This window comes from Loxodonta africana, chromosome 13, assembly GCF_030014295.1.
Source record: "Loxodonta africana isolate mLoxAfr1 chromosome 13, mLoxAfr1.hap2, whole genome shotgun sequence".
Taxonomy (NCBI): domain Eukaryota; kingdom Metazoa; phylum Chordata; class Mammalia; order Proboscidea; family Elephantidae; genus Loxodonta; species Loxodonta africana.
Genome location: NC_087354.1, coordinates 44,971,131 through 44,994,797, shown reverse-complemented (window position 1 = coordinate 44,994,797; position 23,667 = coordinate 44,971,131). Strand labels below are relative to the sequence as shown.

Genomic DNA, 23,667 nt, shown 5'->3' with positions numbered 1-23,667 from the left:
AGGAGCAAGAAAGCTGAATGCCTATGGGTAGAGACTGAGGGCCGGAGAGAAGCCTATGCTTGACCCATGAATTCGGGACTTACCAGCCTCCACAACCACATGAGCCATTTCCTTTTTATAGGATTCATGAGTTCTGAGACGTTGCATTGAATTAGGGAATGCAAAGATGGGAGGGAGAGTGCTAGGAGAGGGGGAGTAGTTGACGTCAGAGATGATGCGGTGACACAGCGGCTTGGAAAATTTGGACATTTGGGGCATCTTTAACCACTCATAGGAACCAGCTTTGTGCTGATCCTTATAAAAGAAATTACTTGTTTATCGGTATACTGAGAGAATGAATGAAAGAATATATCTAGCAAAATGCCTAGCACCTAGGAGGATGCCGAAAAAATACTAGCTTTTTTGTACGGTTGTTACTTTTTTTTAGTGTAGATGGTGAAGTTCAGAGATGTTGTGTACCTTTAGTGGTTAAGAGCTTGGGCACCTGAGTTAAACCACTAGGTACAAACCCAGCTCAAACCCAGCTTAGTATTAAACCTCGGAGAAGCTAGTTACCCACATAAAGCCTCTGTTTCTTCTTGTGTAAAATGGAGGTAATAACTGGACCTTTCTTATTTGGTTGTTGGAGGATTAAATGAGATACAGCATGGGAAGCGCTTAGCATAGACTCTGGCATCTAAATAACTGTTCAATAATAATTAACAAACCCTATTAAACATGACTTGCCTAAATAGCAAGTGGATGAGCCAAGCCTGTAATCGAGGTCTGTGTTTTCTGCCTCACCAAGCCTGCTTCAGACGATAATGGACATTAACCCAAACAAGAAGGAAAAGGAACTGACAGTTCTGGAGGGTCGTCTGCCTTCCAGATACTGACAACATGACAAAGCATTTCACAGGGAATACAACAAGGCTTAGCGGGGTTAAGTAACTTTTCCATGGTCACAAAAATAGTAAAACTAGTAAAGAGTCACAAAACTGGAGGAGGTACAATTCAAACTGACCTAAGTTCCACAATCTTTCTCTATACTGGCGGTTCCCAAACTGTAGTGTGCATCACAGTCACCTAGAGGGCTTGTTAAAACACAGACTCTGGCACTCCTCTCCCAGAGTTTCTGATTTAGGAGGTCTGGGGCAGGGCCTGAGAATTTGCATTTCTAACAAGTTCTCAGGTGATGTCAATGCTGCTGCTTGGGAAACCACCTCTGGAGAACCAGTGCTCTACACCAGGCTCCTCTGCTCTGTAGGGTTCACTGTGATGAGAGAGGTGGTACTCTCAGATCTGCACAAACTCTGTAGACCTCTCAGGCTGCCAGGGGCCCCAAGGAGAGACTCAGGCTGACCCAGGGAACATTTAGGAAATATGTCTCTGTTAAGCTCTTTAGTGCCTCATGACGCTACACACAGGCTTGTCAGACAGGAATAGACTTTTGTCAGGCACAGTCTAAGACCTCAGAGTCAGCATGCCAGTTGGGTGTTTTATTATTTATTCATTTGACAGGAAACATACATTTGGTCCTATGAGATACCATGGTATCAGCTTAACTAGCTGTTGTTGCAGAAGAGAACTCCTCTGGGCTCTCAGGGAGTCCTTGCATGGCCTACTGAGAACAGCCCAGTCACCACAGGGAAAAACCCTGTCCCAAAGAAGAGACCTTCCACCAGCCCTTCCCCAGGGAGTCTCTGTCCACCAGCCCTTCAAAGCCATGAAATAATGGCCATGCTGGGACAAATGGGTGTTCTGAACTAGAAGATGCTCTTAAAACCATAGTGTACTGGACAGTTTATATACATTACAAATATATAAATTATGAGGTCTACATGTGTACAAAATCTTTCAAAGGGGACTTAATTACATTCTAGGTCATGCCAGGTATTTGTCAGAACCTTGAAAACAAAGGTGGCTTTCAATGCAGCTGATATTAAAAATAGAAGGTATTTATTATACATAAGCCCTACTCCTCTCCTGTCCACCATGAAATCCTCTGGTGTTGTCAGGGCCTCTGGGTAGCCTCAGTACCCCCACAGGTAACCCATCTGCAGTCTGCATCTTCCTAGAGAGCAAAGGACTTGCCCCAGGACTTTTCTCCTGTGTCCCCATCTCAGCTTGACGGCGCCTCCGAACCCAGGGGCTGCCAGAGGGAGTGATGCTGCTGTCGGAGGAATAATCCATACACTTGCGAAAGATCTCAGGGCTGGTACTAGAGTTCAGTCTACCTTCCTCGGCCAGTGGGGACTTTTTGGAAACACCTTTACGTTGGGCCAAAGGGCTGCTCCAAGGACTTGAGCAGGGGGAGGCATTCGGGCTCAGAAAGAGATTCTGGTGGCCAGGAGGGCTGAGCTTGTTGTTGACCACATGCCGCCGGCCAGCCATCGGTGATGTGGGGTTGCTTTCAGGGTCAGAGGAGCTGTTGGCAGAAGACTCATCACCCATGTATTGAAGCTCCTCAACTCTCTTGTTTAGGGACTTGTTCAGGTGGATGCTCACAGTGGGCTCCTCATCGTGGTTCTTGTCTTTGGGTGGTTTCTTTTTGGGTGGCTTCATACCAATCAGGACAGCTTTCATGTTCTCTTTGCCTTGAGATTCTGAGATCATGTACTCGTGGGCTTTGACAGCCGCTTCCACCTCCTCAAACTCTACAATGGCGCACTCTTGGGTCCCCACTTGGCTGTACCGGCTGCTGATCCTCCGGATATCAGGGGGCAGCTCTCTCCCAGGTTTGAGGATCCGCACTGAGGAGATAATGCCAAAGACCCCAAAGAGCTTGAGCAGGTGTTCCATAACCTTCTCCTGCACCCTTCCATTCTTCTGGGGGGTGGCCAGGGCCCACAGCTTAGGGCACAGATAGAGATCATAGACCAGAAGCATCTTGCTCGGAAGGTTCTCATTGGGGAAGAGTGGGACAGGGGTGGTCCTCCTCACCTTCCGGTGATCCTCATTCAGCTCAAGGGTCACTGAATATTTCAAGGCGTAAGCTGTGGTTCTCCAGTCCCTTGTGAGGTGTTTTACCTGAAGAATATAAAGCAAATCAGAAATAGTGCCTAAAATGTCCTTGTCCACCCTTGTTTACTCTATAATCTCTCTCCCTCCCTTATTACTGCAACACTGGTATCTAGAATCATATTTGGCAGATGTAGGCGCTCAAAAATCTGGTGAATGAACACATTTTCTACAACTTCAAAGGAAGAAGCATAGTCTAGAACAGTGCTGTCCAATGGAAATTTCTGTGACAATGGAAATGTTCTATTCTGTGCAAGTTTAGAGGTTAACTCCACCCACCTCCTCCACTTCTTTGGGATGACTCATTCTCCCCGGTGTCCCCCTCTGGAACAAGGTTGTTGAATAAACAAATGCAAAACCCACCTCTAACTAGCTATAGGACCTGGGAAGTTATTAAACCTTTCACTATCTCCACTTTCTCATTTGTAAAATGAAGACGTTAATAGTACCGATCTCACAGAGTTGTCATGAGGATTAAGTGAATAAATATATACGTGTGTATGTATATATAAGAGTCCCTAGGTGGTGCAAACAGTTAAGCGCTAGACTACTAGCTGAAAGGTTGGTGATTCAAACCCACTCAGAGGCACCTCAGAAGACAGGGCTGGTGATCTGCTTCCAAAAAGTCACAGCCTTGAAAGCCCTATGGGGCAGTTCTACTCTGCACACATGGGGCTACCATGAGTCTGAATCAACCTGATGGCAACTAACAACAAAAACAACAATGTATATGTAAAGGTCCTTGGGTGATGCAAATAGTTTGCTCTTGGCTAGTAACCAAAAGGTTGGCAGTTTGAGTCCTCCCGCAGCACCATGGAAGAAAGTCCCGTGATCTGCTTCTGTAAGATCACAGCCACTGAAACCCCATGGAGCACTGCTCTACTCGGACATACACGGGGTTGCCGCGAGGCAGAACTGACTTGACGGCAATGGGTTGGGTTTGGGGTGTGTGTGTGTGTGTGTGTGTGTGTGTGTGTGTGTGTATTTATGACTTAGGACAGCTCCAAGCTTATAGTGAGTACCCAGTAAATACTATACGCTATCATTATTCAAATATGGTGTGCTACCATTGGTAGGACTCAGAGATTTTAACATTCAAATGCTTCTCTGAAGTTACATTTCTGCATATATGCATTTGCTACAAAGTAGGCTCCAAGAGATCTTTCATATTTCACTGCAATATCTCCTGAGAGTAAAATGGACTATTTCAACCTGGAATCAAATCCAACTTGGACCTCATGGAGGATGATGAAATAATCACCCTTCCCCCCTCCCTTAGTGGAAACTGTGTGTAACGATGTTGCAGTATATGAAAGCTATATTTATCCTGTAAAAGAGTAATCTTCTGGAGGCCCACTTCCTGTGAGGGGGACACCAGCGAGAATGAGTCATCCCAAAGAAGTGGAGGAGGTGGGTGGGGTGGGTAACCTGAGCCAGGAATGGCAAGATGGCTCTGAGTCCTCTTAGGCCAGGCCAATGGTGTTGGTCTACCAGGGGACTGGGGACTTCAGGCACTCCTGAGCCCGAACAGGGACTTAAGGGGAACTCAGGAAGGGAGAGCTCATTAAACTGGGCAGGAAGGGAGGACCTCTTAGAGCCCAGTGAGGTAGGTCAGACAGGCTCCTGGACAGAAGGCATTGTCCACTCCAGCCTGTGATCTCTGGGTGAAATGGCCCAGACTTAGGCTTCGAGTGCTGGAATCATAAATCGTCTACTCACAGAATCAGTAAGCTGATCGATGTGACATAGGCCAAGCGCAGAGCGAACCAGGCCTACGCGAAGGGCCAGGTTTCAGGTGGACAGAGTCAAGAAGGATCCAGAAAGGGTAAAAATGATGATTGCAGGTCTACGCAAGACTGTGAGAAAGCCAGGGAATGGCTCTCTGTGGATGAGATGTGGTGGAGCCTTCTCCAGAACAATTGACAGGGAGGGAGGGCTCAGGAGAAGAGGAGAAGCTACGTTATAAGCCTGAAGCCTGAGAAAGGAGTGACTGGGGGAAGAAGGGGCTCTGCCTCACTCAGAGGCTAGAGAAACTGATGGGAGACTACGTCCAATTAAGAGAGAAGTAGGCTCCCACAAGGACCAAGCGTCCCTCCAGAGCCAGTAGCAAGAGCCACTGGTTACAGTCTAGGCACCCTGGGTCTGTGTTCACGACCCTTTACAAGGGTCCTCCAGGTGCCACCTAAAAAAAGGAACCAGGTAGCTTTGGTCCTTGAGCAATGAGTACAAGACCTTTTTTAGATTTTCAGAAACATTGTAATTTCCCTACGTTTGTTATCTGTTTCATATATGTTTCCTGTTTGTGATTAGCGGGAAACCCTTTAGAATGAAAAGGGTCTTTATTCTTGTTTTGGAGGTGGTCAGTAGACTATGTCTATTCTGCAGCCAGTTTTGTACAGAGAAGGAAAAGAAAAAAAAAAAAAACAACCAGTTGCCAATGAGCCAATTCTGACTCATTGGGCCTCTATGTAGAACTGTGTTCCATAGGGTTTTTAAGGCTATGGCCTTTTGGAAGAAGATCATCCGGCCTTTCTTCTGGGTGCCTCTGGGTGGGTTTGAACTATCAATCTTTTGGTTGGTTTTCTGTTAATCACAATAGGAACAGTCAGTAGTAAGGCCCACTGGGAGATCTTGGTTACAGTCAGGCATCCTAGGCCTGTGTCCATAACCCTTCATAAGGGTTGTCCAGGCACCACCTAAATCAAGTATTCTACTGTGTGTGCTACCCAGGGGCTGCACAGAGACGAAACCTTCAAAACAGATTCATAAGTAGCAGGTTAAAAGGAAAGAAAAGCAGGCAGACTCTCAGGAGCCCTGGGAGGAAATAAAGGAATGTACACAGAGCTGATAGGATGGCTCCACTGGCTGCTTCATTTTGGGTTCCTCCACAGGCACTTTTCATATGAGGGTTTACTCACTGTTCTCTGGACATGACCTTGAAAACTCCTACTCATTCTCCAAGATCCTATTTAAGTGTCACCACCTCTGAGAAGACGTCTCAATTCTCCAGGCAGGGCTGGTTGCTTTGAACAGCTAGCTCCCACAGTACTTTCTTCTCCCATCCTTGGTAGTACTATCCATGGTTGTACTGCAATCATTCATACACCTTACTCCTTTATTAGACTGGGAGGTTTTCAAGGGCAGGGGTAATGCCATACTCATTTTGTACATCCTATGCCTCACACAGCACTTATCTGGGTGTATGCCTCACACAGCACTTAGCATAGAGAAGGTACTCAATCAATGTTTGATGAATGAATGAAGGAAAGAGAGCAGGAGAGGTGGGCAGGGTCTACTGGAGGCAAGGCAGAGAAGCACTCCAAGAAGACGGCTCTCCCCCAGTGCTCTCTGACCAAGCGCACAGGCAACTTGCCCGTGGACACCTGTCAACATGCCCTTATGCGACAGGCCCCGTCGTGCCTTTCCATTCCAGTAAATGCACTTTCCCCAGGGCAGAAACAGAGTTCTTACACCAAGTGCTCTGATAACACTCTGAGAAGCAGGAAGTCCACAGCCTGCTGCTGGATCTGCAAACAGCAGGGACTCACCGTTGTCCCCCTGACAACGGCAATCATTAGCTCTCCCGTCTCTCCATCTTAGAGATGAGAATATGGCATCAGACACAGCAGAGGCATCTCAGAGAAGATTCATCTCCAAGAGTCCTGGGTGCTCTTTCCTTTCCTCTCTTATTTATTCAGCTTGACAAATGAAAATCTTGGACTTTATCTAACTCTAGGCCTTATAGGCATCTTTCAAGGCCGCTGAGTCCCCCTGTCCTGGCAGAGCATCCCCCTGGCCACCCACCTGCCTGACAAGATTGCTGGAATTTTACTGAGTACAAGTAATGTCATTTCACAAGTACTGTTGTTGGCTGAGACTTATCCCAACACCCAGGACCCTTTTAATAGTGTTGGAGGATATGCTTACAATTCTAAAGCCTTTATCTTGTTCATTTTTCTCTTTTTCAGGCCTCAGAAGAAATTTTAAAAATTGCTAGTCATCAGGGTTCAAAGGGGTAAAAGATGTTTAGAACCACAACCTCAAACACCCTTGAATTTCTAGAAGCAGCTTCTGGAAATGAAGCCTTACCTTTTTGAAGGATGTGAGTAGCTTGACGCTCACGTATCCCAGCTTGTTTCTCCGCACGTGTTTCAGCAGGAAGGCATCCTTCTCCAGGTTTTCATCAGAAAAATAGAATTCAATCTGATCCACCAGTTTCTGGATTAATTCTGCATCTGGAGGCTTCCACTCCTGATCCAGGTCCTCACGCTCATTCTCGCCCCCACTTGTGGTGCTGCAGAAACAAGGAGGAGACACTAGGTCACACCTGAACTGGACTCCTTCCAGACAGTGGTCTCACGGCCTGTAAAGGGACAGCTTTTGGTTCCAACCAGCTAAGAGATCAAGCTTTTGTTTTTAACAAGCATAGAGGGTCCTTAAAATAATAATGTCACCTATTAACATTTATGTGATGCTGGTGGCACAGTGGTTAAGAGCTTGGCTGCTTACCAAAAAGGTCTGCAGTTTGAATCCACAAGCTGCTCCTTGGAAACCCTATGGGGCAGTTTCACTCTGTACCACAAAAAAAAAAAAAAAAAATTTTTTTTTTTACAGGGTGGCTATGAGTTGAAATTGACTCCATGGCAATGGGGATTTTTTTTTTTTTTTGGTTTTGCCACTAAAGGAGTCCCTAGGGGGCGCAAACAGCTTAGTGCTAGACTGCCCTTTCAGATACTTTTCCTTCTCTTATTTTTAAATAAAGGTATTTTCCAAGGGATTTGTGAATTCATTGGTTCACTTATAAGAGGCAGATACAGGGTTCAAACTCAAATCCTCACTCTCTGAACTCAGCATACACGATACCTTCCACATCATGTTGGGACTCTACCATGGAGTCTGCAAACCCAGTCCCATCCACTGAGGCCCTTCTAACTGAAGATCACGTCCACCAGCACCTCCATCTAGACAGACTTCCTCTCCTTCTTCTCTCTTTATTCTTGGTTCTTTATCCCCTGATAGCCTCTATACTCTGGTCCTTGGTAAATTCATCTGGTCCAAATCTGCCTCTCCTCACCCCAACATAATTTTTCTTGCTCCTGAATGCCAGTCGTCAATTCCTAACTATCTGCCAGACCTTTCCACTTGGGCACTATTATATTGCTTCAAATTAAATATGTCCAAAACTGACCTCGTCACCTTCTGTCATGAATTATGTCCCCTCAAAAATGTGTGTATCAGTTTGGCTGGGCCAGGATTCCTGGTATTGTGTGGTTTTCCTATATGTGGTAAATCCTGCCTGTACAATGTTAATGAGGAAGGATGGGTGGCAGTTGTATTAGTGAGGCAGGACTCAATCTACAAGATTGGATTGTGTTTTGAGACAATCTCTTTTGAGATGTAAAAGAGAGAAGCTGGTGGGGGTGAGGGTGGGGGAGGAGAGCTCACACCACCAAGAAAGCAGTGCCAGGAGCAAAGCATGTCCTTTGGACCTAGGGTTCCTGCGCAGAGAAGCTCATAATTCAGGGGAAGATTGAAGGGAAGGCTGACAGAGAGAGAAAGCTTTCCACTGGAGCTGACACCCTGAATTTGGACTTTTAGCCTATTTTACTGTGAGGAAATAAATTTCTCTTTGTTAAAGCCATCCACTTGTGGTATTTCTGTTATAGCAGCCCTAAATGACTAAGATGTCTTCTTCAGAAATTGCCCTCAGACAGGACTGAAGCGTGGGCCTACCCAGAGATGGTCTATGACCATCCATTCACATGGTCTCATAAGAAACAATCCATAATGTCTTGGGGGTGACCCTGCATCAGTTATCTGCACCCAGTGAGCAGACAGGCAGATAGCCAGAGATCCCAGAATAGGTGGGCAGAAAAAGGGAGGTGATACAAAACCCCCCAGTGAGTGCAGAGGTGAGCTTCTTGCCTTTAGAGGACTCTTCCTTCTGTGTGGGTGCTGTCAGCAGCAGTGGCGCATCGCCAAAGGGAATCCTGGGAGAGCTGGAAAGCCTATGTTATATCTAAGGCATGCTGCACTGTTTCCTGCTTTGTGTAATAGCCTTTGAATAGAAAAGATCTTGCACATTAAAAAACGTTTTTATCCTTTAAATATGAACACTGGCCAATATCTTGTCAACTACAACCATCCTGTGATAACCATATATCTTCACTCCCAAACTACTTCTCTCCCACCGACTACTTTCCCTATTCACCATTCTCCTGTGTTTCTGTACTTAGGCTCAGACTATCAGATGCATCTTTTAGCCTTCTCTTTGCCCCCCCACCTAATCAGTTAACAAGCCTTGATTTTATTCTGCAGTCTCCCATCCATTCTCTCATTCCATTCCCACTGCCCTCATTAATTCTCCCTGGGATACTGTTATTAGCTCATCAAAAATGATGCTTAAAGCTAATACACATAAACCATAAAAAGTAAAATAAAATAGTACAGAGCATATACAGAAAGCCACACAATTCCTCGCTCTACTCTTCCTCCCTAAAGGCAACGTCTATTTAACATTTAGTTCTTATGAGAGTTGCCTTATAGCTGTACAAACTATGCTCATAGCTCTATTTCTCACTTGCCAACCTTTGACATTTTCTATCCATGCCCCATTATATGAGGATTGGGGATCACTTATTTCCCACAACCCTTGTTCCAATGTTAAATTTTATATAATTTTTCATTCATCTATTGGGTTTGGGGTATTGGTTATTTTAGTGTTTTTAAATAACACACTTAAAGTTGTTTCTTATTCCATTAATATTGGGCATTATTTTTCAACTTTCCATTATACAGTGATATAGATATTATTGTCCTACCCTTCCTCCACCTCTCCTTCCATTTCCAATCTTCCAAATCTTGCACTTAAGCATTGAGTAGCTAAAGCAAAAGAAAAAAATGTTGAAGTAAAAGAACCGAACAGAAGATTTCAAAGGGCAGCTCGAGAAGACAAAGTAATGTATTATGATGACAGGTGCAGAGACCTGGAGATAGAAAACCAAAAGAGAAGAACATGCTTGGCATTTCTCAAGCTAAAAGAACTGAAGAAGAAATTCAAGCCTCGAGTTGTGATACTGAAGAATTCTACAGGGAAAATATTAAATGATGCAGGAAGCATCAAAAGAAGATGGGAGGAATACACAGAGTCGTTACACCAAAAAGAATTGGTCAACATTCATTCATTTCAGGAGGTAACATATGATCAGGAACTGATGGTACTGACGGAAGAAGTCCAAGCTCTACTGAAGGCATTGGCAAAAAACAAGGCTCCAGGAATTGGCGGAATACCAATTGAGATGTTTCAACAAACGGGTGCAATGATGGAAGTGCTCACTCGTCTATGCCAAGAAACATGGAAGACAGCCTCCTGTCCAAACGACTGAAGAGATCCGTATTTATGCCTATTCCCAAGAAAGATGATTCTACCGAATGAAGAGATTATTGAACAATATCATTGACACCAAATGCAAGCAAAATTTTGCTGAAAATCATTCAAAAGCAGCTGCAGCAGTATATCGACAGGGAACTGCCAGAAATTCAAGCTGGCTTTAGAAGATGACATGGGGCACCGTTACTGATGTCAGATGGATCCTGGATGAAAACAGAGAATACCAGAAAGGTGTTTATCTGTGTTTTATTGACTATGCAAAGGCATTCGACTGTGTGGACCATACCAAATTATGGATAATATTGTGGAGAATGGAAATTCCAGAACACTTAATTTTGCTCATGAGGAATCTGTAGATGGATCAAGAGGCAGTCATTTGAACAGAACAAAGGGATAAGTTAGGAAAGGTGTGTGTCAGGGCTGTATTCTTTTACCAATCTGTATGCTAAGCAAATAATCCAAGAAGCTGGACTATATGAAGAAGAACGGGACATCATGATTGGAGGAAGACTCATCAGCAACCTGCATTAAACAGATGACACGTTCTTGCTTGCTGAAAGTGAAGAGGACTTGATGCACTAACTGATGAAGACCAAAGACCACGACCTTCAGTATGGATTATGCCTCAATATAAAGAAGACAAAAATCCTCACAATGGACCAATAAGCAACATCATGATAAATGGAGAGGAGACTGAATTTGTCAAGGATTTCATTTTACCCATGGAAGCAGCAGTCAAGAAACCAAAAGATGCATTGCATTAGGCAAATCAGCTGCAAAAGGTCTCTTTAAACTACTGAAAAGCAAGGATATCGCCTTGAGGACGAAGGTGCACCTGACTCAAGCCATGGTGTTTTCAATTGCCTCATTCGCATGCGAAAGCTGGACAATGAATAAGGAAGACCAAAGAAGAATTGACACCTTTGAATTGTGGTGTTGGAGAAGAACACTGAATATACCATGGACTGCCAAAAGAACAAACAAATCTGTCTTGGAAGAAGTACAACCAGACTGCTCCTTAGAAGCAAGGATGGCAAGACTATGTCTTACATACTTTGGACATGTTATCAGGAGGGATCAGTCCCTGGAGAAAGACATCATGCTTGGTAAAGTAGAGGGTCAGCGGAAAAGAGGAAGACCCTCAACAAGATGGATTGACACAGTGGCTACAACAATGGGTTAAGCATAGCAACAATTGTGAGGATGGCACAGGACCAGGAAGTGTTTCATTTTGTTGTGCATGGGGTCGCTATGAGTTGGAACTGACTCTACGGCATCTAACAACAACAACAAGAGACATGATAGGCAAATGCCTGAACATGGGCTGGATTCTAGCTTGAAAGGAAAAAGAAACAGCTGTAAAAGACACTGAGAGACAATTAGGGAAACCTGAATATGAAACTTGGGTGTTAGATTATATTAGGGATTACATTTGGAAATTAGAGATAATTTTCTTAGTTCCAATAACAGTATTATGGTTTTGTAGGAGAATGTCATTATTAAGAGCTGCATAATGAAGTATTTAGGGTATAAGTATTGTATATAACATAGTTTCAAGTGATTAGAGAAACATGCATGTTATATATCCATCAAACAAATACAGCAAAATATTGTGTTGTCAACAGAGAATCCCTGATGGAGCAGGAGAGCAGTGGGATGCAGACCTCAAATTCTTGTAAAAAGACCAGACTTAACGGTCTGAGACTAGAAGGACCGTGGAGGTCCTGGTCCCTGGATCTTCTGTTAGCCCAAGACTAGAACCATTCCCAAAGCCAACTCTTCAGACAGGGATTGGACTGGACTATAAGATAGAAAATGATACTGGTGAGGAGTGAGCTTCTTGGCTCAAGTACACACATGAGGCTATGTGGGCAGCTCCTGTCTGGAGCGGAGATGAGAAGGCAGAGGCGGACAGAAGTTATCTGAAGGGACGCGAGGAAAACAGGGTAGAGAGGAGTGTGCTGTCTCATCAGCACATCAGCTAGGAGTACATAGCAAGGTGTATACAAATTTTTGTACGAGAGACCGACTTGATTTGTAAACTTTCACTTAAAGCACAATAAAAAAATAAATACTAGGAAAAAAAAATGCTGTGTTGTGTGCCATCAAGTTGATTCGAACTCATAGGGACCTTACGGGACAGAGTAGAACTGGCCCATAGGGTTTTCCAGTGTCTCAGGAAGGACAACTTTCAGCGCAGTCAGTGTGACAGACGCATACTATGCTGACCGTGCTTCTAGGTTTAATCTGGATTTCTAGACTAACAGCTATGTTTTTTGAGAAAAACATGATTTTCCTCAGTGGTCAAAGCCAGGATGTAAAACCATATGCCTCGAGTGACCATCTGCACCCCTCGAATACACGTACTCAGGGAGAGTGCTGTCTGGGTGCTGTTGCCAAAGAGATCATTTTTGCAGGACAGAGAAAATACATGTAAGCATCTTGTGACCATGATCTAAGCATCCTGTGAAACTATCTGTAATCACTAACTACAACCGTTAATAATCAGTAATCAATCAGTATGATTATCATAATATTCATTGGTTTTCCTGTAATTGCCCTCCCTATGGTTTGGTTCCTTTTTTTACCCCATAAGAATAAACCGTATAATGAAACTGCCCCAGGCCTACCTGGTTCCACTTTTAATGGGCTATGTGCTTCCCCAGTTGCAATGGCTTTAAACCCTTAATAAACTTCTATTTTAACTTGAAACAGTTTCAAGTTTTTCTCGACAAGACTAGGCTGCAATCTTTATGGAAGCAGCCCACCAGGTCTTTTCTCCCACGGAGGAGCAGCTGGTGGGTTTGAACCACTGACCTTTCAGTCGGCAGCCGACTGCTTCATACTATACCACCAGAGCTCCTAGCAAACATCAGCAATTGCTAAATCTTGATGGTCAGTATATGAATGCTCACAATACTATTCTTTCACATTTTCTTTATGTTTGAAATTTTTTATGTTAAAAAGTTGAGAATAAACACACCTTTTTAGTGAATGCAGGGAGAAGGTGAATGAACGCTTGAGGATGTAAAGATTTTTCCTTATTGTTCATTTATTCCTTGGCTCCTGATATAAACAAGATATCGGGCTAAGGGAAACCCTGGTGGCATAGTGGTTACGTGCTACGGCTGCTAACCAAAGGGTTGGCAGTTGGAACCCGCCAGGCGCTCCTTGGAAACTCTATGGGGCAGTTCTACTCTGTCCTACAGGGTCGCTATGAGTCGGAATCGACTGGACGGCACTGGGTTTGGTTTTTTTTTGTTTATTGGGCTAAGTACTGGAGATACGGACGGGAATCAGGAAGGCGGCTGTCTTTAAGGATCTCACTGTCTAGTGGAAGAGAAACACAAACACTTCACCACAGGGGAGTGAGTGCAATGATGGATATGTATTCATTCAAGAAATGTTTACAGAGCTCCTACCAAGTACTGGGTGCTGTGCTGGGTGATGAGGACACAATGAGAACACAGCAGGCATGGTCCCTGAATTTGTGTCACTTTCTCAGTGAGAAAGAGCTATATAGTCATAAACGTGATACGTGCTAGACATAAAATGCAAAGAGTACTACAGCAACACAAAACCAAAAAAACCAAACCCACTGCCGTCGAGTCGATTCCGACTCGTAGAGACCCTATAGGACAGAGTAGAACTGTCCCACAGAGTTTCCAAGGAGCGCCTGGCGGGTTCCAACTGCCAACCTTTTGGTTAGCAGCCGTAGCACTTCACCACTACGCCAGCAACACAGAAATGAGAAAACAAATCCAGCTTTGGGGTGGGAGTTGTGGGTGGCAGGAAGCAGGCAGCGAAGTTTCAAAGGCTTGCTCTGGTTTGCACCGGGCTGCTAACCTGAAGGTTAGTAGTTTGAACTTACCCAGTGGCACCTTGGAAGAATGGCTTCTTTAAAGATTGACGTTGTTGTCAGTTTCCCTTATGAGTTGATTCCGACTTATGGCAACCCCATGTGTACAGAGTAGAACTACTCTGTAGGGTTTTCAAGGCTGTGACCTATCGGAAGCAGATCACCATGCCTGTCTTCCAATGTGCCTCTGGGTGGGTCTGAACCACCAACCTTTCGGCTAGTAGTCCAGTGCTTAACAGTTTGTGCCACTTCTACAGAGTGGTTCTACTCTTCTGCAGCTCGTGAGTCGCCATGTCGGAGTCTACTCAATGGCCACGGGTTTTGGTTTGGAATCAATCAGAGGGACCTAGAGGTGGGAGCGCAAAGGCATGGAGACAAAGTGCTACGCTCAGGGATGGTACCGGTGGAGCATAAAATGTCGAGAGGCGAGGAAGAAGGCAATGAGTTGAGGGGATGATGTGAGTGGGTGCCACATAACGGGCAGGTTTAAGAATCAGGGCTTCCTTCTGTAGGTTCCAGGAGCTGTGAAATGCTCACACAGGGCAGTCACTGCTGCCATGCCAGGCTGGGCCCAAGCAGAGACAGTGTCGATCCCATACTTGGCTGGGTCTCCCGGTACTCTGCATTGCAGCTGGCTGAGCTTCATCAGCTCCACTACTCTAAGGAGCCCCAGGGGCTTTCAGGAGTCAACTCTATGCCAGGAGGTGCTTCACACTGAACACCCCGTGAAACTCAAGCTGTTGGAGCTGAAAGAGAAGAAGGGCAGCTCTGGAGGTGAGAGTGGAAAAGGTGAGGGCAAGAGGCCCACCAGTACTGAGGATCAATCAGGATCTTCCTGGGCCCGAGAAATAAACAGGGCTTTAGTCTCTACTAACGGTACAGTAGGGAGCCCTGGTGGTGCAGTGGCTAAGCGCTCGTCTCCTAACCAAAAGGTTGGTGGTTAGAACCCACTGGTTGCTCCTTGGGAGAAAGATGTGGTGGTCTGCTTTCCTAAGGATTATAGTCTTGGAATCCCTATGGGGCAGTTCTACCTTATCCTCTAGGGTCACTACGAATCGGAAGCAACTTGATGGCAACAGGTTAATGGTACAATCCCAAAAACTTAGTCCCCAGGCCAGGGGACCACTCTCACTCTTTGCCATAGTCACAGGCAAATAAAGTCAGAAAGATAAACCACTCAGGGCTATTTTACCATAAGTTCTGAAATTATTTGACTGGGTGGCTACCTTCTCCTCAAAACTCTGAGCTGCTCAAGGTCAGTGACTGTGGATTCATCATTGTTATCATCTGAGTACTTAGCATAGAGCTGAATGAATGAATGAATCAGGCTTTACAGTGTGTAACGTACTGATAAATCTGCATATACTGTGGTCCAGCTTTCCTGCCCTAAACTCTTAGACTGGGCTTCTCAACTTGAATAGCTCTGTCACCATTGGATTACTCTGAATCTTTGGGTCCCAAAGTCCTGACCCTTTCCACTGGGGAAGGGCGGGCCAGTGATGGGGAATGGCTCTGGCCCTGGGACCCCTGTACGCTTGAGTTTAGTATTCTGCCAATGAAGTAGATCGAGGCCTGCCAGGAAATTAACCTGCAGAGTCATGATAGCTAAAAGCCTGTGCACAGAATCCCAGGAGAAATAGGGCTTTTGATAAATGTCTGCCGGCATTTGCCAGAATTTGCAAGTTCCGCCACTGTCCACTCTCATTCCTATGGATATTGCATACTGTATCTCTTTTCCACAGCAAGAACAAAAACCACACTTCTGAAGGGTCTTGGCATTAGTGGACCACAGTCTAAGGTGTGTGACTGATGACAAAGCTCGGAGCCCAGAGGCAAGGTTACAGGTGTCATACAAGCTCCAGACACCCATCAGGCAGAACCCCAACCCCAAGGCAGCAAGATGATGATGATGACGCAGGCACAGAAGTCAGGAGGGGAAGGCTGTGTGAAAACGGGAATCCCCGTGGGGTGGGGGGAGTGTGTGTGCAGATGCAAGCAGCAAGCCCTGAAGTGATCTTAAATCAGAGCAAGAGAGCCCTCTCTACACCATGAGAACTCCTCCTGGTGGATCCCCCACTAGGAAGCTGGCCTCCCACCGCCCCAGCCACTGAGCAAAGCCATTTGGACTGTTGGAGACAGGGCGGTCATGACAGTGAAGGGGACCTCTCGCAGGGGTGGTGGCTCAGCCTCAGGGGTGAAGACTGGGCTGGAATGGGCCGTGTTGTGGGTCTTTGGGTGAGCTCTTGGTGGGGAGGAGACGCAAAGGTGCCTCAGGGAGGGCTTCCTCTCGGATCCAAGAGTATCCCCACATCCAGGCCCCTCATAGCCCCGCCGTCGGCCCTGGGAGCCTTGGTCCCGTTACCGAACTGCCGGCCCAGGCTCCGACAATTACCAAAGGCCGGTTCTGACTGAGATGCCGAGCCGGGTCCCCAGCTCCCTCTGCCTGCCGCGCTCTCAAGCACCGTCAGCTCCCGGAACTCATTCCGCCCGGGCTCGGGGATCCGAGGCTACTGCGCCCCTCTCCCTCGCTCCACCTCCGGCAGGCCCGCGCGCCGCCCCTACCTGTGCCCGCGGCTGGCCTCCTCCTCGCTGGCGCTGCCCCAGCCGGGACTGAGATACTGAGCCGGGTCCCCAGCGACCCGCGTGTCCGCCCCCTCCTCCTCCTCCTCCAGCTCCTCCACGTCCTCGGCCTCCTGGATGGCGACACGGATCTGCACTGCCGTCTCGGGCCTGGACAGAGCCTCCTCGCCGGGCTGGGCCATGGCTCGCGGACCGGCTGGCACTGACGCTCCGCTGAGTCCCCGCGCCGCGAGGCCGTGCCAGGCGGGCGGTGGCGACTGAGACGAGGGAATGGGGACCGCGCGAGCGCGCCCCGCGGGGAGGGACTGGGGTCGCGGCGCCGCGCCGCGCCCCGCCCCGCGCCACCCCGCGCCGCCACCGCCCTGACCGCTAGCCGAGCGCCAGCGCAGGAGGGGCCTGGAAAGGGGAGGGCGATCCCTCTGCCCTCCTCCAGCAGAGGCCTGCCCTGGAAAGGTTCGCTGGACCCCCGGATCTTCTGTCCGCCCCCTCCTTTCAGCCTGCCCCCGGGGGAGGGGCGCAGCACGTCTGAGTTCTTCTCAGTTTCAGGGTGGCAGGCACAGACAGCAGCTTCAGGGGGTCTAAAGGCGTCTCTGCCTCCTGCGTGTTTTCTCCCCTGACCTGCCAGGATGACTGAAATCTCTGCCGTCAGTCTTTTTGGCCTAAGCATCCTAGACTATGGGTCCTACGAGGTCAGGGACTTGGCTCCTGCCATGCCCCACCAGTGGTTTCCAAGAGTGTGGCCCCCAGACCAGCATCATTAGTGATGATTCATCAGCATTACCTGGGAACTTGTGAGAAATGCAAGTTCTCAGGGCCCACCTGAAGCAGAATCTGACTCAGCACTTTGTGTTCTAACAAGTGCTCCAGGTGATGCTGAAGCTCACTAAAGTTTGAAAACCACTGCTCCATGTCCACCTCTTTGAATATGCCCTGCACATAGCAGGCACTCAAATGCTTGTTGACTGAATAAATGGAACTATGGAAATGCCAGTATGTTCTAAAATTGTGCCACCTTTTCACATTTAATGTCAAATTATCATCTCCACCCCCCAAATGTGAACCAAAAATTAAGGTAGGGGTTGTTGCTGTGTGGCCTCAAGTCGATTCCAACTCATAGCCAACCAGGTAACAGAGTAGAAGTGCGGGACAGGATTTTCTTGGCTGTAATAATTACAGGAGCAGATTGCCAGGTCTTTCTCCCGCAGAGCCACTGGATAGGTTTGAACCACCAACCTTGGGTTAGCAATCCAGCGCTTAACCAGTGCACTACCAGGGTCCCTTAAGGTAGTGCTTAACCGGTGCACTGTCAGGGTTCCTACAAAAACCATTGCCATCAAGTCAATTCTGACTCATAGGAACCTTATAGGACAGAGTAGAACTGGCCCATAGAATTTCCTAGGCTGTCATCTTTACGGAAACCTGGTGGAATAGTGGTTAAGTGCTCAGCTAACCAAAGGATTGGTGGTTCGAACCCACCCGCCACTCCATGGTACAAAGATGTGGCAGTCTGCTTCCATAAAGATAACAGCCTTGGAAATCCTATGGGACAGTTCTACTGTGTTCTACAGGGTTGCTATGAGTCCAGATCAACTCAACAGGAAGTTTTTTTGTTTGTTTTAATCTTTACAGGAGCAGATTGCCAGGTTGTTTCTCCCATGGAGCCGCTGGTGGCTGGTGGGTTAGAACTACCCATCTTTTGGTTAGCAGCCGAGCACTTAACCACTGTGCCACCAGGGCTTCTTAAGTTAGGGGTAGTGGCCTAGAAATTAATAAAACCTGAATGAATTTGCCTTCACAAAACTCCCAATTTAGTGTCCTTAACATAATTCATCATATTAATTGGCCATACTCCAAAAGAATAGAACCCTGAACCATTAAGTTTTGATAAGGAAGCAAGTCAGGAGAGGCTCAAGAAATGGGGTCTCTTGGAGATGCCCTGCATAGGGCCCTGGGTGCCTGGCTGGGGCTAGGAGAGACCTAAGGGATCAGCAAGGACAGCTATCTTTTTAAGGTTTGACTACAATGTGCGTCCCTGTTTTTTTTGTTTTTTGTTTTTGTCAGATCTCCCTTTTGAAAGAAGTCCTTCTTAGAATAAGTAACAGAAGAGAGAGACCCTCGGTGCTTCCGTTGTTTCTGAATCAGAATAGCTCAAAGTCCTGGGTCTCAGCTACTCAGAGGAAGAGGCAAGAAGTGGGGAGTGTCTTGTTCCAAGCTGACTGTGCCTTCCTCCAAGGCTACCAAGGTTTTAGAACATCTGCACACTTCATCCACCACTGTGATGAGGATGAGGAAGAGAGTGTCACAGCTGCCCCTACACCTCCTAGTCTGATAACTTCCATTCCTGAATTTCACAAAGCAACATGCATTATCTCATTTAAGTCTCCCTTTTGTTTTTTTTTTTATTGACACTGACAGGAGCCCTGGTAGCACAGTGGTTAAGAGCTTGGCTGCTAACCAAAAGATCGACAGTTTGGTTTTGGTTTTATTTGTTTCAATACCCGCCCCCCCAAAAAAAATCCATTGCTGTCCAGTTGATTCTGACTCACAGGGACCGTATAGGACAGAGTAGAACCACCCTATAGGGTTTCCAAGGAGCGGCTGGTGGATTCGAACTGCTGGCCTTTTGGTTAGTATCCATAGCACTTAACCTCTACACCAGACAGCAGCGACTATTATCCCTACCCACGATAAGGGCTTGCGTTTGTATTAGGTTTTACAGTTTATGAAGACTTTTCATACACTTAATCTCAGGGTTTCTAATCGCTTGATCATAACAGTCCCCTGGGGACTTTCCCGAAAATATAGATTCCTAGGCCCCCTACAATTTGAGAACTAGGAGTTGGTGGGTAAATGTGGTCTACACACGTTTTATTTTGTTATCGTTGTTGTCATTAGGTGCCATTGAGCTGACTGCCGCTCATAGCAACCCCATGTGACAGAGTAGACGGCCCCATAGGGTTTTCTAGGCTATAATCTTTACAGGAGCAGACTGTCAGTCAGATCTTTCTCCTGAGGAGCCACTGGACGGGTTCAAGTTTTGAAAAAGTAAATTAAATTTGTATGCCCTTAGGTTCAAATATATCTGCACATACTATTTCTAATTATAATGGATTGAATTGTGTTCCCCAAAAAGATATGCTGAAATCCTAACCTCTGGTACCTGTGAATGCAAACTTGTTTGGACATAGGGTCTTTGAAGGTATTATCGGTTAACATGAGTTCGTACTGTAGTTGAGGGCGTTCTAATCCAATGAGTAATGTCTTTATAAAAGAGGAAGAAGAGACACAGAGAGAGACACAAAAGGGAGACAGTCATGTGAAGACAGAGGCAGAGATTGGAATATTGCATCTTCATGCCAAGAACACCAAGGACCACCAGCCATCACCAGAAGTTAGGGCAGAGGCATGGGACAGGTTCTCCCTCAGAGCTCTCAGAAGGAATCAATACCATTAATGCCCTGAATTTTGACTGCTAGCCTCCAGAACTGTGAGACAATGAATTTCTGTTCTTATAAGCCACCCAACTTGAGGTGCTTTGTTACGGCAGCACTAGGAATCTAATACACTGATATCATTTAGAATAACAGAATTTTAAATCTTGGAAGGATGTCAGACCTTACCCAGCTCTGAGCCCTTCCTGGTATAGAACAGGTATCCCCAGGAGTGCAAACCTTTTTCCTGGGCCGCATAAGTCATAGGGTATGTTTGGAGCATTTTTCTGGGATACCAACTTTACCTGAACATATAAAAGAAGAGCCATGTGTATATGCTAAAATAACTTGGAATATACCATGACATTAAATGCAAACTTTGCACGGACATGTTAAAGGCCAAGCACAAGACTCCACAGAAGTTTCTCATTTGCCTTCTCAGCCCAATGCTGGGGGGCGGGAAGCGCAGACATTCTCGTCTACATCTGGAGTATTTTGGGAGAGGAGCTCAATGCAGTCACTTTTCAAATGAGGAAACTGAGTCCTAGTGAGGTTTGCAGGGAAGGGCCTCTTACACTTTTCGCAGCCTGTATTCTGTTTAGCAGAGACCCTCGGATCTAGGAACATCTGTTGATGTGATTAATCCTACCCACAGGCCCCATCATTTATGTCACTGGTGAAGGCCCTTTTACGGGGTCCCTCCTGGTTTCCAGGCTCTTCCCTTGCAGAGCTGTGACAGGGGAATGAGGCTAGCCCCACCCAGGCCCAGCTGGAACATCATTTCAGGGAGTTCGCATCACCCTTGGGAATATTAGCAAAGTCTCCTCAAATGAAATCATGACCTCAGCCTGGGGTTGGCATCTTTCCCTTTCCCCGGAATCTCGATGCCTCATTTTTATAGTAAACTCAAAATGGGAAATAGCTTTTTCTATGGCTCTTAAGGCTAAAACAAAAGGATATACATTGACAAGGCACCGGGATGGGCTGAGGTTAGAACTGAAGCAACTACTCAACCCTGAGAGGCCTTTGAAATACATAAAAAGATTTTGTTTTGGAATTGATTGAAAATACTTGAGTGTCTCTGGCACCAGAGTTGGAAAGCAAGAACTTAGAATAAGATATTGATGTGGTGAAATTGAGAGTGGGTTAAGTGTTGAAGGGAAGGGGGCGGGCCTCACTAAAAGGTCTGGTTTTAACTGTAGGTGAAGAGGGCATTTAATTTACTCATTTAATCATAGGAAAAAAAAAAATCATTTGTTTAAACATGTTTCAAATACCCAGGCCTGTGCTGGCCTCAACTTTGTAAAACAGCTAAGACATGATCCATGAACACCAAGAGACAGAGGGAGTTTCTAGAAAAGTCAGCTTTCAATAATTAGAATGTATCTACTGTAAAAAAATGCTGTAGCAGAAATCTGTACAAATTCACATGGAAGTGGAGAGGTACAACCAGTGAAAACATCACTGAGAAAATCTTGAAGTTTACCAGAAAAGCTTACACATAAGCTACAGCGTGTAGTGGAAATGCCCACATTTTGGTATCAAATAGACCTGGATTCAGATACCAGCCTCACTACTTCTTAGCTATGTAACCTCTCTGCCATTCAGTTTTCTTACCTGTAAAATGGTTCAAATGATTCTTACTGAGTTAGGGGCATAAATCAAATTAGATTGTTTGTGGAAAATGTCTGGCACAGCCCCTGGCACAGACTGGATGTTCAGTATATGTTAACATACTGTCACTGATATGGCCTCCCAGGTACCTCCACACCAGGAAAACCTTAGGCTGAATGGGGAACACATGTAGTCTAGTTGCTAGATACGTATATTCTTTCACTTAAATTAAGAAATTGATATTTTTGTCTATATGACAAACTTTTATAAGCTGAAGTAGGCTTTCAGAGCCAACTTAATTCTGAATACACTGAGAAAACAGAGGACATCTCTGGGCAGGCAACCAGCATACAGCTCAGTTCTAACTTTAATAAGAGCTAGGATACCTATCCATAGGTATGAGATGTCTTATGAGACTTCTCCATCAATATCCTTTCTCTCTTGTTTAATAATATCATTATCCAGTTTTAGATGGTATTATGAATTGAATTGTGGTTCCCAAAAACATATGTGAAATTCTGACTCCTGTATCTGTGAATGGCTGCTAACCAAAAGGTCGGCAGCTCAAATCCACCAGCTACTCCCTGGAAACCCTATAGGGCAGTTCTACTCTGACCTATAAGGTCGCTATGAGTTGGAGTCAACTCCACAGCAACAGATTTGTTTTTTTTTTAATGGTACCTGTGAATGTGACCTTGTTTGGGGAAATAGGGTTTTACTTTGCAGATGTTATCAATTAGGTTAACGAGGTCATACCAGAGCAAGGTAGGTTCTAATCCTATATGACTGATGTCCTACAAAAGAAGACAGACATAAAAAAAAAAGGGTCACACACAGGGAGAAGACAGCATGTGAGAATCTGCCTGCAAGCAAAGGACACCAAGAAATGCTCAGGGCTACAGAAGCTGATCATGCAATCAGGATGCATTGATAATTACTGTTAATTGGAATGTAAAAGTAGGAAACAAATAAAAAGGACCAGTAGTTGGAAAATATGGCCCTGGTGATAGAAACCATGACAGAGATTGCATGATAGAATTTTGTAAGACCAACGACTCTTTCACTGCAAATACCTTTTTTCAGCAACATAAACAACACATGGACCTCACTGGGTGGAATACACAGGAATCAAATAGACTATATCCGTGGAAAGAGACAATGGAAAAGATTAATATCATCAGTCAGAACAAGGCCAGGGGCTGACTGTGGAACAGACCATCAATTGCTCATATGCAAGTTCAAGTTGAAGGTAAAGAAAATTTGAGCAAGTCCATAAGAGCCAAAGTACGACCTTGAATATATCCCACCTGAATTTAGAGACCATCTCAAGAATAAATTTGACACATTGAACCCTAATGACCGAAGGCTAGATGAGTTGTGGAAGGACATCATACATGAAGACAGCAAGAGGTCATTAAAAAGAGAGGAAAGAAAGAAAAGACCAAAATGGGTGTCAGAAGAGACTCTGAAACTTGCTCTTAAACATAGAGTAGCTAAAGCAAAAGGAAGAAATGATGAAGTAAAAGAGCTGAACAAAAGGTTCCAAAGTGTAGCTCAAGAAGACAAAGTATTATAATGACATGTGCAAAGAGCTGGAAATGGAAAACCAAAAGGGAAGAACACGCTCGGTATTTCTCAAGCTGAAAGAACTGAAGAAAAAAATTCAAGCCTTGAATTGCAATAGCGAAGGATTCTATGGGGAAAATATTAAATGATGCAGGAAGCATCAAAAGAAGATGGAAGGAATACACAGAGTCACTATACCAAAGAGAACTGGTTGATGTTCAACCATT

General features: G+C 45.6%; 1 protein-coding gene across 1 annotated transcript; it reads right to left on the bottom strand.

Annotated features, from left to right (window-relative positions):
* Nucleotides 1-1,916: 1,916 nt before the first annotated feature.
* Nucleotides 1,917-17,070, bottom strand: LARP6 (La ribonucleoprotein 6, translational regulator). Its single transcript, XM_010593873.2, has 3 exons — nucleotides 16,812-17,070; nucleotides 7,090-7,294; nucleotides 1,917-3,009 (listed from the first exon to the last, which is right to left on the bottom strand). Exons 1-3 carry the CDS (start codon nucleotides 17,009-17,011, stop codon nucleotides 1,942-1,944), a joined length of 1,473 nt encoding a protein of 490 aa, XP_010592175.2. The 5' UTR covers nucleotides 17,012-17,070; the 3' UTR covers nucleotides 1,917-1,941.
* Nucleotides 17,071-23,667: the final 6,597 nt, after the last annotated feature.

Coding starts and splice junctions, on each gene's coding strand:
- LARP6 (XM_010593873.2), bottom strand. CDS start 17,011: ATGGCCCAGCCCGGCGAGGAGGCTCTGTCCAGGCCCGAGACGGCAGTG. Junction 7,295..16,811: donor GAGGCCAGCCGCGGGCACAG/GTAGGGGCGGCG, acceptor TTGTTTCTGCAG/CACCACAAGTGGGGGCGAGA. Junction 3,010..7,089: donor TACTCACATCCTTCAAAAAG/GTAAGGCTTCAT, acceptor TATATTCTTCAG/GTAAAACACCTCACAAGGGA.